Source organism: Ceratotherium simum, chromosome 18 (assembly GCF_057802395.1).
Source record: "Ceratotherium simum simum isolate JZ-2026a chromosome 18, ASM5780239v1, whole genome shotgun sequence".
NCBI lineage: Eukaryota > Metazoa > Chordata > Mammalia > Perissodactyla > Rhinocerotidae > Ceratotherium > Ceratotherium simum.
Window position 1 is genome coordinate 30999287 of NC_141917.1, and position 16050 is coordinate 31015336.

At 38.2% G+C, this 16050-nt stretch overlaps 1 protein-coding gene across 2 annotated transcripts in view; it reads left to right on the forward strand.

Annotated features, from left to right (window-relative positions):
• Positions 1-11162, forward strand: part of WDR70 (WD repeat domain 70) — a 315307-nt gene extending 304145 nt beyond the window's left edge. For both annotated transcript variants that reach the window (XM_004422748.2, XM_087443211.1), the window contains one exon: positions 10986-11162. In XM_004422748.2, coding sequence (XP_004422805.1) covers positions 10986-11073 — 88 coding nt within the window. In that variant the 3' untranslated portion in view covers positions 11074-11162. The remainder of the gene's footprint in view (positions 1-10985) is intronic.
• Positions 11163-16050: the final 4888 nt, after the last annotated feature.

A 16050-nucleotide genomic window follows, 5' to 3' on the forward strand; every position in this document is an offset into this window, starting at 1 on the left:
TGTTTAAATGATTTTTTACACAATTTGCATGGAGTTTTCGGGCATAAAATTATATCACATGCAAATACTGTTCAAGTTACCTCTTCCTTTCCAATTTTTATACCTGATCTTTCTTTATCTTATCTAATTGTATTGACTAGTACTGCAAGAACAATATTAAATAATATCAGTGATAGCGCACTGATTTTCCCACCTTGAACTTTAATGACTCTATTAGGTTAAAACATATGTAATTGCCTGTTTGGTAGGTGAAAAAAAGTCAAATATCGTCAGTTTCATATTGTTCAATTTAATGGTATTTCCCCATAAAGTATGATATCTTTTGAAAACACACACATACAAGATGTTAAGGAAGAATCCATCTTTTTTTGTTTTATTTATTCATTCAACAAAGACTTATTGAACACCTACTATGTGTCAGGTGCTGTGCTAGGTTGTGGGGATATGGCAGTTTTATGGAGCTTATATTCTAGCCAACAGAGACAGACAATAAACAAATCCATAAATGTTGGAGGGTAGCAAGTGCAAAGGAGAAAACTAAAATAGGGATAAGGGGACATAGAGTAACCAGGGGGAGAAAAGGGTGCTATTTTTAGATACAGCGATCAGGGGAAAACCTCTGCTAAAGTGATCTGTGTCCTGAGTGAATGAGGGAGTGAGCTGTGCAGATATCCAGGGGAAGAGCATCACATGCAAAGAAAACACCACACAAAGACCGGAGGCATATTCATCTGAAATAGATGCTGAATTTTACTGAATTACTTTATCGTATCTCTATGGAAGTGATCATGTGGTGCTTCTACTTTGATCAATGAATATGATGAATTATATTGAATCATCCTTGCGCCTTTGGTATGACCCTCACGTGGTTTTGGTTTATTCTTGTCAGGTGTTAGGCTAGCTTCATAAAAATTTTGTGTGCTTTTCTTTTCTGTATGTTCTCTTAAATTGTTTTGAATACCATTAAATTTACTAACTTTGGAAAGATTTGATAGAATTCACTTGTGAAATTGTCAAAGCCTGGTACTTTTGTGGAGGGGAGGGTGAATAGTAATTCCTTAATTTCTCTCTTTCTTTTCCATCCCCTCACAGTAAGTAGTCTATTTGGATTTTCTGACTCTTCTGAGTCTTCTTGGTAATTGATATTTTCTTGGAAAATCATTCATCCAGATGTTCAACTTTCTTTAAATAGAATTAATTGAAGTGGAAATTGTTTTTGTTCAGTGATGACCATTACCTAATGATATTTTCCTGCATTGTAGGTGATTTAGTTATATTTACAATTGAATAATGTGCTAGTTTAATGGTAGCTCTGCAAAGTGTGTAGAACAGGTATTGTTGTATCCTCTCCTTCCATGTGAGAAGACTGAAGCCTAGAGGTTTGCAATTAACAAGGATTGCAACTAGAACTAGACTTCATTTCTCTTGATCTCTAATCTAATAAGCTTTTTGGAGGACTGTGATCTCTCTTAATGTACACTTTTCTGCCACTGCATTTTGCTCCCATCTCTTTCCTTCCACCCCATTTTGTCACCTTACATTTATTGCATACTAACTAAGTTCATGGCACTGTCTGTGGCATGTAATTTGTTAGCCAGAATTGCAGTGCTATTTCTTCTGTGTTCACCTGCTAGAGTATACTGTTTACTGCCAAGTGGCAAAGTGTTTGAAGGGAAGCTAATATTTAAAAGGATCTTTTCATAAAGGTCACTGTAATTGAGAATGTGTGTCTGGTTGTTTTTCTTCACTGCAATTGACTTCTGTCAGTGATGAAATGAAGATTTACTGTATCTTGCTTTGTCACAGAAAAGCACAATTAGACAAATCTGCCTGCCTGCCCGTGAGATATACTCACCTTTATTCTCCAGTGATGATAACAAAGAGTCTTTGAACACTTTACATTTATCGATTGAGTTTTAAGTTTCATTCCTGGCACTAGCAGTGTAATAGCCATGAAAGTTTTAAAACACAGCAGGATCACAGAGGAGTCTTGTTCAGCCACACACGGGCAGATTCGATTACAGTTTCTTGTTAAAAGATGTTATGGAGGGAGGGAAAAGGAGCTGGCTGGGGAGTGGGCAGGATATAGATCCAGAATACTATTAGTTTACATATCAGACTGGGATAGGTGTGTGTGGGAGCCTGGACCCTGGCCAGTAGGCTGACAGCCTGACAGCTCTGTCAGCCATGATCCCTTTTCTTGCCACATAAACTGCCATTATTGCTGGTTCAGTCAATTTAATTTTCAGTGTGCATGTCTTGTCTGATACAGGATACGTGTGTGTGTATTAAAATATCATTCCCATCTATAAAGGATCCATTTAAAGTCATGTTGAGTTAGTAGGCAATATTTAAAGAGGTCATTCTTTGAGTGAGTAAAGGTTTTTATATTATTTGTGTCAGGAAGAGACATAAACCCACAGAGAAAAATAAAACTTTTTTTCTTGAGTTATATTTAGGTGACTGACCTTCACTGATCACCATATTCCTATGTAAAAGCCAGTGTTTCTCAAAGTGGTTTTGTGGACTGTCTGTCTCAGAGTTGAGGGTGGGAGTGGGAAGATTAACAATGCAGATTTCTAGACTCCATCCCAGCCCAACTCAATGAGACTCTGAGATTGGGGCCAGGAATCTGCATCCTGAAAAGTTCCCTAGGTGATTATTTTGGACACTAAAGTTTGGTAATAATACAAAAGTAATTATTTAAAATAAACCACAAATGATTAGCCCTTAAGAAAATTCAGTGTACAGAATAGATTATTTTGATTATAGAGATTGATACTGAAGACAGATTGTTTACATAACAAAAGTATTTGTTCCTCCAGGATTTTAAAAAAAATAGCAACCTGCTTTGTTGTATTTAATATATAAATTATTTTATCAAATATATCCCACATACAACTTTTTGAAAATATACCTATTATATGAAGTGAGGAACACCTAATAGCCAAAGCAAGGTATATAATAATACTGACACTTTTATTACGCCTATGGTACGCCAGCCTTGTTTAAAAACATTGTATATATTATTCATTTAATCCTCACAACAGTCCTATCAGGTAAGGGGTATTATTGTCCCCATTTTACAAATGAGGAAATTGAGTCTTATAACTTGACCAAAGCCACACAGATAGCAGAGTTGGGATTTGAACACAGGTGATTTGCCTTCAGAGTCAAACTTCTGCTTTTGACTACTGCAGTGTAGTGCTTCTCATCACAGTGCAACTGATAGTAGTTACTGGAGTAATAGTGAAGCTGAAAGATGATTGTGTGAGCGAGCGTGGCATAGCGGAAGAACACTAGGCGAAGAATCAGAAGTCCTGGGGTTCAGTTCCTGCTCTGAGATTCACTTACCTTCACTGAGACTATTTCCCCATCTATGAAGTAAGAAAGTAGGGCTGCACTAATGCCCAGCTTTCACACGTTTTTGAATAGAAGTTGTGGCACACAGTTACATATTTTATAAATGTGAGCTTGGAGAGGGCATTGATGATCCCCGGACTGTCTCAGGCCTGTGGGCATTTCAAAGATTTAATCATTCGGACTTGTTTACCCACTTGGTGATAAGGTAGCTAACGGTGATTTTAGAGAATTCTTTTTGGGTTTTTTCCTCTCTCTCTTTTTTATTTCCAGTTTCCACAGGTTTCATATATGTCCCTTTCTCTCCTTCACCCAATCTTTGAACTCTCACAATAGCATTGTGAGTTAGTATGCCCTATTGAATGAGACTGAGATATATTTATCTATTTTCCAAAATATTATCTGTTCATTTCCTGAAGGAAATAGAGCATTCTTTATCTAGAAACATCTTGTTGCCTCTCATCTTCTTATGTGTCCCTAATATTTAAAAAAAAAATATATCTTTGATTAGCTCTTCACCAGAAAGAAGGGACCATTTCAAGTGGAATTTTTTGGTCAAGCGCTTTATTTAATCTTAATAATTCTGCAATTGTGATGACTGGGTCAGAGGTCATCTGGATCGTATTCATTCTGACAGGGTTAACAAGTGTGTCAGATTGTCAAGTCATGGCTATAGTTGACTTTGGCTTTGAGGTTTTCCATCATAATAAACAATGGGCCCTGAGCCAAAAAAGCTTGTGGTTTATACTCACATACTGGTGACTAAATATTATAAGTGATTTCCCTTCATACTCATTCTATTACCCTGGAGCTCTCTTTATGCTTTTTGAATGAATCATATCAGAATAATATCCGTAATTAAAAAAAAGTTTGACGTGTGGACTTTCCATTGCAGCTGAAAATATTTTGAGACTTCACTCTGGCCTGAGCACTAGGAGAGAAGGAGTGTAGAAGGCCTAGATTAGAGCTTAGTCAGAAGAGAAAGGACAGCCCTATTAACGCTTTGGCTCTCTTGCACAAACAATGCGCCCTCCAAAATGCCATTTTAGAAGATTTCAGGGGGAATCTTTATTCATTACTGACTGATCTAAACAAAATTCCTCTGGATGGAAACACTGAAGGTGGGATTCAGTTTCTGTCTACTGTGTCCATAGCACAGAGTTGCTTGAAAAGACTCACTTTGTACAAATAACTTGAGAATTCAGTTTAAAAAATGTTCCAAGGGGAAAATTAATCAGCACAAAGTATCAGCACATCAGAATTTGTAGATTTGAGAAAGACATTTGTTTAAGCATTTATATTTGCTTCATGAAATATTAACTATTAGCAAATGCAGAGTTTACTGAAGCTAAAACAAAATAAAACAAAAAATACTTCAGCCCTCCTCTGATTAGTTTATTTAATGGTTAGCAGCAATAGCTGTTGATATCTAATCGGCTCTCCTTTTTTTGGTAACTCTAGTAAACAAGTCAACATTTACAGTCAAGTGAAAAATGTTTCCTATTCACCAAGTAAGTTAATCAAACTGGAAAACACAAGTTTCACATCAGCTTTCTGTAAGTTTAAGTTTTCAGTTAACACTTAGAAAAATGGGTAAGTGTGGGCCATAAACCAGTAAAATAAATACTGTGGGTAAAGCTGATTTCAATAAGGTGGGTACTTTACTAGTTCTCAGTGAGGCTTGCCTTATCCCATAACCTGTTGAGCACCCACAGTGATGATTACCTTTGGCTGATGGACTGTTCCCCTTACCTCCTTTTTCTTCAAGTCAATCCTTTTAGAAGCTTTTGTTTTGGGCAACTGAGATAAATCTGTCATGTGACTGTAATTTGAGTTGACAACTTCTGTCTCGAGAAAGGAGGTATAGAATTTTGGAGGAGTTGATTAAATAGAAGACAGAATGGTGAGCAATGGAAATGCTTTCTCAAAGCAGTAGGATATATTCTTGTATATTATTTTATTGATATGTGTATTTCCTGAGTTGCTGCTGCCATGTCTTCAGTGCCGATTGGTTTGGTTTGTTCTACTCTTCCTTATGGAACCATCCAACAGAGTCTGTTTTTTTTTTTTTGTGAGGAAGATCAGCTCCGAGCTATCATCCATGCCATTCCTCCTCTTTTTGCTGAGGAAGACTGGCCCTGGGCTAACATCCGTGCCCATCTTCCTCTACTTTATATGGGACGCCGCCACAGCATGGCCTGACAAGGGGTACATCAGTGCGTGCCCAGGATCCGAACCCCGGCTGTCAGCAGCAGAGCACGCGCACTTAACCACCATGCCATGGGGCTGGCCCCTGAGAGTCTATGTTAAGATCAGTGTACAAATTCCATTTCTTCAAGCAGCCCATAAAGGAATCCATTTTTGTGGCCAGTGGTGATGTTAATAGAGACTTACAGAGTTTTTTGTTATTGTTTATTTGTTGGTTTCCTATTGGTTTTAAAAGCAGGAATTTCTGGACTAGCTTAAGTGTTTTCAAGTCCATTAACATTTTATCTTTTTGCAATTGTCATTTTACTTCTGCCTGACATTGTTGATTTATTTTTATAGTAGTTTTCTATGCCAAGGGCAAATTAGGCCATCTCCCAGGGAAGAAATCTCCTGGTTCTATTCCTGACTCGGGTTAGAGGTTGTCTAATCATCTCTGTTCCTCAGTGTCTTGAAAAGTGGTGACTAAAGAAATTCCTTTTAAATGCCCTAGATAGTCCTGAATTGAATTTTTTTGTCTTCCCCGTATATGAATTTCCAAAAACTTTCAAAAGAGTAACTGCTGGAAATAAATTCAAAGATAAAAATTGCTGAAAAGAAAGAACAGCCGCAAGATTTAAGGCTATAATTCTCTTTTTGCTTCTATAAAACACTAGCATTCCCTAGACCAGACAGAGATGTTAATGTGCTAAAGCCAATCTTTTTTGAAGAAGCTAGTCTTTATTCAGCAAACAACATACAGCTCTTATGGAAGTTTCTGAACTATGCTAAGAAGGTTGGTTTGGAGGGCGAGATGGATTGGAATGAGGGAAACTTCCTTCAGTGGGCCACATCTCCCTTCACCTCCCCATACCTAACTCCCAGGAATTAAAGACTGCTCCTTAAAGGGGCCTGTGACAGTGCAGCCTCAAACTTCATTCCTTTACCAAGTCTTCAGTAGCATCATACAGGGCCAACTTCTCCAAATGGGAGAAATATTTTCCTACAGTTGGAGGAAGCTCATCATGTGTAAAAGTTTGTGTTAAAAAGACAAATTCTCACTCCTGGTTTCAGAGTCCTGCTTTACTCCTTTCTTTCTCAAGCTGGGGGAGGGATGGAGCTCCCAGCAGGTGTGCTCACAGTGTAGTCCACCAACCAGTGCTGACAAGATAAGTGTAGGAATTGAGAGTAGGCACTTAGAAAATTTTATAGCAATTTGATATATTTATTGAATCGAATAAAAATTTGGATTCGTATTTTATAGTCTTTTTATTTTTCTATAAAGATAATTGGAAATTAGAAAACAAAGACTTGCCTTGCACCACAGATGGTTTGAGAAGCACTGCTCTAGGCACGGCCCTGTTGGAGGCTAAGGTCCTCTCCAAGGTGCCTCCTTTTTATGTGAGGAAAAGTGTTCCTTCATTCTTCCTTATTTCCAAGTCCAAGAGCCTAGTTCTTTTTTTGTGTGTGAGGAAAATTAGCCCTGAGCTAACATCCAATGCCAATCCTCCTCTTTTTGCTGAGGAAGATTGGTGGTGGGCTAACATCTGTGCCTGTCTTCCTCTACTTTATATGGGACACTGCCACAGCATGGCTTGACAGGCAGTGCATGGGTCCACGCCTGGGATCCAAACCTGCAAACCCTGGGCCACTGAAGCGGATTGCGCGCACTTCACTGCTATGCCACTGGGCCGGCCCCCTAGTTCTTTTTCTTTTTTAATTAAAAATTGTTTAAAATTTTGGTAAAATTCACGTAACAAAATTTACCATCTTAACCATTTTTAAGTGTACATTTCAGTACTGTTGAGTACAGTCACATTGTTGTGCAACCAATCTCTAGAACTCTTTTCATCTTGCAAAACTAAAACTCTATACCCACTAAACAACGGCTCATTTCCCCCTCCACCTAGCCCCTGGCAACCACCATTCTACTTTCTATCATGAATTTGACTACTCTAGGTACCTCATATAAGTGGAATTATACAGTATTTGTCTTTTTGTCACTGGCCTATTTCACTTAGCATAATGTCCTCAAGGTTCATCCATGTAGCGTGTGTCAGAATTTCCTTCCTTTTTAAGGCCAAATAATATTCCATTGTATGTGTATACCACATTTTTGTTTATCCATTCATTCATCCATGAACGCTTAGGCTGCTTCCATGGATATACAAATATCTCTTCAAGACCCTGCTTTCAGTTCTTTTGGGCATATACTCAGAAGTGGAATTGCTAGATCACATGGTAATTCTATTTTTAATGTTTTGAGGAACTGCCATACTGTTTTCCATAGTGGCTGTACCATTTTACGTTCCTACCAACACTGAACAAGGGTTCCAATTTCTCCACTTCCTGGCCAGTACTTGCTTTTTTTGGTTTTGTTTGTAGCCATCCTAATGGATGTGAGGTGGTATCTCATTGTGGTTTTGATCTACATTTCCCTAATGATTAGTGATGTTGAGCATCTTTTCATGTGCTTCTTGGTCATTTGTCTTCTTTGGAGAAATGTCTATTCAGGTCCTTCGCCCAGTTTTTAACTGGGTTGTTTGGGTTTTTTTGTTATTGTTGAGTTGTAGGAGTTCTTTATATAGTCTAGATATTAATCCCTTATCAGATATATGATTTGCAAATATTTTCTCCCATTCCATAGGTTGTCTTTTCAGTCTCTTGATTATGTCCTTTGATGCACAAAAGTTTTTAATTTTGATGTAGTCCAGTTTAACCTATTTTTCTTTTGTTGCCTGTGCTTTTGGTGTCATATCAAAGAAATTATTGCCAAATCCAGTGTCATAAAGCTTTCCCCCATGTTTTCTTCTAAGAGTTTTATAGTTTTTGCTCTTAAGTTTAAGTCTTTGATTCATTTTGAGTTAATTTTTATATATGGTGTAAGGTAAGGGTCCAATTTCATTCATTGTATGTGGATATACATTTTTGTCAACAACATTTGTTGAAAAGAGCCTAGTTCTTACGCTTGATTTTTCCCTACCTGGCCAAGAAAATGAAAAAACAAGCGGTAAACAAGCATTGCTGGGAAAATTTGGACACTGATTTATGCCTTGATTTTGGCAATTTGGGGAAGGAGAGCATGGCTATTTGAAAGCTAAGTGTCATGATTTGATGTTGCATACACATAATACGGCTGTTTTGCTGGCAACATTATTATTAGTTCAAAAGTGGAATTTAAAATAAATTTCATGGAGTTTCACAAAGAGGAACATTCCATCTTCCAAACAAATTGATATCCCCTAAGTTAAAATAGCTGGAAAGGACAAAGGAAACTGTTGTGGTCTGGTAATTGAAAGTGACAGTCTAAGTCACCCTGATGTGAAAATTTGCTCTGTGAATTTTGCTGTATTCAATGCTAGTGGGGGGAAAAGTTATCTCCTTTGAAAAACTAATATTTTTCTTTTTTCTTTTTCTTTTGTTTTGGCTGCTAGGAAATTCTGTGCCAAGTTTTATGCTCAGTTACATACCCTTTCATTCCTTGGTTCTTGACCTTCTACTCATTTGTTTTGTTTTCATTTTCTTTATAAGTCAATTTTTTTGAGATATAATTTACATACAGTAAAACACAAAATGTACCCATTTCAAGTCTTGACAAATGTATACACCTGTGTAATCACCACTTCAATCAAGGTTATAAAATATTTCCAGTCCCCCAAATGTTCCCCCATGCCTCTTTGTAATCATGACTCCCTTTCTGCCCCTTGTTAAATAGTTCCATTGATTCTATATGCCCTTCAATGTTAGCCACCAACCTGCTAAAAATACTTGTGGAAGTAAGTGGAATATAAAAGAGTGACTACTTAAATGAAACAACCTTTTCAAGCTCTAGGTTTTCTTCCTGTGATCTGTCAATCAGTTTCTTCTTTTTATATCCAAAAAAGCAGCATTACAACTTCTTAGTACTTAAGTCTCATTGCAGCTAACGTTGATGAGCTGGTGTCTTATGAAGCACTACCAGATATCTTTAGAAGACCATGTTCTTTTTTTCCCCATAGAGATTAAATATCTAATTTAAAGGATTTTTTAAACCAGATAGATTTTTTCCTGTACGGGTTTGTCCATACCTAAGTGGTCAGCATCTTTGCCAGAAGATGAAATATATACCAAGCACCAGTTGCCATGTTGTAGCATGTTAGAAAGCCAGTGGTCCTGCTTTCCAGTAATTCAGCAACTCATGACCTATGAAAATCCTCAGCTGCTTTTGGAAATGTTAGAGCTATGGCTTATTTGTAGATGTCATAACAGTGTCTTGAAGTGACAACAAGAAGTTTAAGCAACTGGATTGTGTATGGGGACAGCTTGGGCTCTAGGTAGGTGTGTGAGGTAACTGGAGGGACAGGATTGTGACTAACTTATGCATGAGGAATTCTGGTACATGGCTCGCATCAGAACATCAGCATGAATCTGAATGGTTTATACTTCTTCCCCAGGAAAATAAAGAAACAGAGTAGTAATATGAGCTTTTAGCCCTGTTTTCACTTGCCAAATAAAAGGAGTTATTGTCGTTATTTTTACCATTCTGGAATTACCTTGATATAGTGAATTGAACTCTAAATGAAGATGTAAGCTAAAATATATTATCTTCAGGTATTATACTTTAATGTTTCCTCATAATGTGACAGAGCTGTTTTTGAAAGGAAATCAACAGTAGTATGACCAAAAATAGCGTAAATTATAACCATTTGACATTTTCTTGGAATTATTTTCTGTGTGAACGGTGTAAAAAGGAATGTCACTGGACCAGGTATGTTTGTAAAGCACAGAAAGTCCTAATGCAAAGATTGCTTGATGTCTTGTATGCCAGTATTACAGCAGTGATACTCAGTGCTGTGTCCTAAAATGCTTGACATTTCCAGGCACTGATCTGGGTGTTGGGGTGGAGGGAATATTCATTTGTTTGTTTTGTTTTTTTATTTTTGCTAGCAGTGTTCAAATTACTATACATGTTATCTATTTTAGACTCATTAGATAAGAAAACTGTTAACTCAAATTCTCCTATTTGTGTGCACCAAAATCACATATATTTGGACTACTTATGTCTAGGAACAGCCCAGAAAGCTATAAATAAAGATCATGTAGATTCTTGCTTGGTGACTGTAATTTGGCCTCCCAAACAGTCCCTGTTAGCCTGAGTTTGAGGTGGAGGATGGTTATGGATGTATGAAGTTCCGCTTAATTTTATAGATTTTCATTTTATTGAAGGAAAGGACAGCACGCATAGTCTGCCACAGAGGGAAAACCTTTAAAAGAATCTTTGGCTCTTTTCTTGAACATAATTAAATTCCCCTTATCCTTTTCTTTGCCAGAAGTTTAACGATTGATATTTAATAATTGAGATATAACTAATTCCTCAAATGTGCTTCCACTTGATGAAAGGAGCAAAGTCTAATCTAATAAACACTTGCCGACTAAATTTTTCCTCTTTAACTTTCTTTTAGGACTCAGCCCAAAACCATGTTTGCCCAAGTTGAATCTGATGATGAGGAAACAAAGAATGAGCCAGAATGGAAAAAACGTAAAATCTGAAGAATCTCATACGAGAGCTGTTTGCATGAGGGGGAGGGATATTGGACAATTTTTTTTTTAATGAAGTAAAAAATACATTTTTATGAACAGATTTTGTCCTTTCATTATTGAACCATTCAAAAGCTTGGTAGGTACCCTTCACTAAAACTGTGCTTATATTTTCTTACCTACAACTATTAAGCTGTATTATAAGTAAATAAGAAACAGATTCTTAGCCTATTACCAAGTACTTTAGGTATTTGGAAACTTTATTCAGCAATTATTGGTCTTGTACAGATTCTTATAATCTTGGGGGAGGGGAATGGACATTGAGATGTATATCTGTCTTGAGCAATTCTAGAAGTGCAATATGGAAACACACATCAAAAGCTTAATATTTCTGTATAATTTCACAACAGTTTTTTACATGCCTGTAAATAGTTAGGCTGAGTTCAAACTAGAAGCATTGCCGTACTAGGAAAGAACATGTATCTGATTATCCTTCAATAGCAGAATACAGTGTTTAGGAGTTAGGAGGCAGGTTTTGAAGTCAGACTGATGTGAGTTCAAATCCTGGCTCTGCTCTTTACTGTCTGGGTCACCTTGGGAGAGTGTTAAACATCTCTCTTCTAGCCTAGATAGTAATAGTACCACCCTCACAGGTTTGTCAAAAGGATTCAACGCAACTCTCCTTGTAGAGCATTTAGTATAGTACCTGGCACATGGTAAATACACACTACATATTTGCTATTTTAAAAGAGAGCTAATGATATCTACTTTGCCTGATTTTTATCAGTATTTAATTAGAAAGATATAGAAGTGCTTTATAAATATGAGAGCTATATAAGTAGAATGCATTAAAAATCATTCTGAAAGATACTTGTGCTTTTGTGACTAGAAAACTAAAACAAAAATTGGCAGTTTTTCCTAAGTAATAATGAGTCAATAGAATAAAATTCTGTGGACTGATTTCACATGGACCTGGGGTAGTTTTTGCGTGTCAAATGGTCCCTGCTAAACAATTTACGTTTTTTAGTGCTCTTGCCTTCTGCCCTTCTGCTCCCATTTGTCCTAGTGAATTAAATAATTATAAAAGTGAATGATGATCCAAAATGCATGTCAGAAAGTTCCTGGTTCTACAGGCTTCACGTATCAACCCCCTCTGCCTTCCTTAAAAATCTTTTTTAATAACCACTGGCACTCACACAGCTTTCTTGCCTCTGCAGTTCTGAGATGGCAGTGGGCATTCTTCCGTAGATATATCCTAAAAACCTTCATTCTTGTAAACTATTCTCTCCTTTTTCCCTCCCACCCCCATCTTCATCCCATTCCCCCGCCTTGTCACTTTGTTTATTGGTCATAAGAAGAACTAATATTTGCTGAGTGCCTACTATTTGATGACTAGTATTCTAAGCTCTTTACCTGCATGAGCTCATTTATTCTCACAAAACCCCCATGAGTAGGTAAAATTGCTAAACCCATTTTACAGATGAGACAAAAGAGGTTCAAGATATCAAGTAATCTGTCTGAGATTACAATTAGGGCTGTATGAAGACACCCAAGATCTCTAAACATCAGTAATTAACAAACTGCTCCATTTCCTATTCCTGTTGAAATACACTTCATCCAAAGTCAATTACAGGCCAATAACTTTATCCCAGCTGCTTAGGATTTGTAAATTTATTGCTTCTTGGATAAAATTTACTGAAAGCATTTCATATGTTTTCCCATCTTAACATAAACATTGCACCATATGGAAGTATTCGTCTTGTGTAGCCAAAAGTTGCAGCGGAGGGTTGAAGGAGGAATAAAACTTGATCATAGTGGTCTTGGAGGAGTCTGCTATGACATCAGGGAAGAGAAAGGCAAATTTAGCACGAAGATGATTTTCTCATTGTTACCCACAACACGAGTGGCTCTTTTCATGCTTGAGATGACCTATCTCACTCAAGAAAGTTTTATAAAAAATTATTTTTTCCACACAAGATTGGCAAAATACACATAAGAATTTCAATCTCAATTTTGGTGACCAAGGAACTTAGACGGCGACTGGACAAATAGCGGGTGCTCATTTGATCTTTAGTCCCATCACCAGGGTGGACATCTCCAGGCCCTCAAACTCTTCATGCCCCTCAGGCCCCATTATCTTACCCCATCCCTTATCTTGGACAGCTACATTTCTATGTGCTCAAATAGGAAACCTGGAAGTCATAATAATGGCTCCTCCCTCACACCTACTCCCACCCTGTTTAATCATTTCCCAATTTCTGTTGATGCTATCATCTGAATCTCTCATATTTGCCCTTCTTCTCTTACCCTACTGTCCCTGCTGGAATGTAGACCCTCTTTTACCCCTCACTAGGACCTCTCAGGAGCCTTCCTCCCACTAATCTCCTTGTTTTTCACACACACACACTCATCTAATCCATCTTTTATTTTGCCATCAGAATTAGCTTTCTAAAACCAAAACCTATCATTTCATTCCTTTGCTTGGAGCCTTCCAGGGGCTCCATGTCAGTAGCTCTAACCCATTTGTGTGGCACTTAGGACATCCAGGATTCAGCCTGTCCCTGTCTTTCTTGCTTTAACTTCTGCTGATCTTGCACATAGTTCTGAGGTCCAGCCACACTGAATCTGAAAGGTACCATGTTCTACACTGAATCTGAAAGGTACCATGTTCTTTGACACCTGAGTGGCTTTGCACATGTTGTCCCTCTTTCCTCCCTTGCCTGCCTGGGAAATTCCTATTTGTTTTTTAATATGGGGGTCAATTTCACCTTCCTTGAGCAGCCTTCCATGACCCACCTGGGCAGTTAGTTGCTCCCTCCTCTGCCCCCATAGTTGTTTACATATCTCTCTGCTAGAGACTTGTATGTTGCATTGTAAGTGTATACATGTGCATGGCTTGTGGGTCTGAGTGTGTGCATTTCCCCCACTGGGATGTAGACTGTAAAAACTAAAGCATGTTGGGTTCTGTGAATATTCAATGAATTTGTTTAATGAATGAAAGGAGCTATGTTTAATTCACATTTGTATTCCTAAACCCTAGCCCTGAGAAAGAGGTTAAAAAGGTGCTCATTAAGTATTTGGCAAAAGAAAGGAGAGAAACAAAGAAGGGTGAGAAAGAGATGGAAAGAGAATGAGGTGTGAGAAGTGCTTCTGCCTCTCAGATGAGAAGGAGGATCCTTAATACCGAAGCTTGGTCTGTTTCCAGGCTTCTTTGCTTTTCTCCGTTGGACTTTATTCACAGCTAACTGTTGTGATGGTTTGAGGAAGAAGCAAGATTGTGAACAGTTGTCTGTACTATTCCTGGCATGGCCCAACAAGCCCTAAGTCACCATGACATCCTCTGGCACTCATCTCCTGTCCTGTCGGGGTTGGTACCATGAAAGTCGTGGGACCTTGAGCCACCAAAGATCTAAGATATCTCTAGCATGGGAGTTCTTGTCCTAGGCGAGGTGTCTGTGAACCCCCTCAAAGTGTGCAGCATACTTTGCTTATACTCATGTACATTTTTCTGAGAGAGGATCCATAGCTTTAATTAAAATTCTGGAATACTGGGTGTTGCTAGCAGCTCTCTCATCTTCCAAGAGGACTGGATAAAATTGGGCCATTCAGACTTGAAAACCAGGACATAACTCTCGCACACAGTCACACATACACAAAATACCAAACAGAACAAACTAAACTAAAACCCCTAACACACTGGCTCCCATTTAATCTTAAGCAGTTAATCTTATTGCTTAGTTGTCAGACCTTAATATTTATTCTTTGAAAGACTATTAGCCTTCTGTCCCATTAAAAACTAGAGAGATCTGCTTCATGATCACTTGAGTGCAGCACCCAAGTGTGAGCACTTCTTTGTGTGATCTAAGAGTGAATATTATGAGACTAGAGCCAATTTGAGGAAAGCTTTTAAGAATCAATATGACTATTTCAGGCAACTGTGAGCCCTTCAGTGTTTAATAACCAATGAGTCAGATGTGGTAGGAGAAAGGGAGGTCAACCAGATGCCTGCTTAGATGTGTCCATACAGCCTGGGTCAGTAGCTCCTCAGAAGTCATATGCTTCATTTATTTATCAGTCGTCTTCTTTGTGAGGAGGTTGAGAAATGGAGAAGGGTTGTTAACAGACAGCTTTCGAAAAGTATCTATCTGGAATGGGGCATACCACAAGCCACCATGAGTGGTACTCTAATTTTTACTTAACACTCTCACCAAAGAACTGAGAGAAGACCAGGCCAGGGGTGAAGTGCCTAAAGATGGGAGATTTCGTGTGTGTGTGTGTGTGTGTGTGTGTGTGTCAAGGTTTATAGGTGGAGAAGGGGCTTTGAGGGCAAAGAGTGGAGAAATTTGCTGTTCTAAGCAGTTTTCTGAATTATCAGAGAGTTTATATTAGAGAGTCTTCAAAATTTTCAATAAAAGCATTTTAAAGGTACTTCACATGCCCCCACTTGTAATAATACTCATTGAAGAAAATTTGGGAAATGTCGACTTATAATGGTAGATCAAAAATGGCCACAAGTTCTTTAACATTCCTCTGATCAAGAATATCCCCTCCCCTTAAATCTGAGCAGGCCCTGTGATGGCTTGATGAATAGAACATGGCAGAAATGATGCTGTGCTAGTTATCAGGCCCAGACATTAAGAGACTTGCAGTTTCTACTTCCTTTCTCTTGGAACATTTGTTCTTGAATCCTGGCTTCCATGCTATGAGGAAGCTAAAGCAGCCCCATGGAGAGGCCCACTTGGACAGGAACGGAAGCCCCTAGCCAACAATCCCACCTGACCTCCCAGCTGACAGCCGGCACCAACATGTTATTGAGCAATCTTGGAAAGCAGATCCTTCAGTCCCAGTTGAACCACATCAGCTGTTGTCACCTTAGGCAGAAATGAGCCAACCCCTACTGAGCCCTGCCAGAATTGCAGATTAATGAGAACAATAAATGCAATAAGCAGTAAGTTGTAGGATTGTTTGTTATGCAGAAATATATAATTG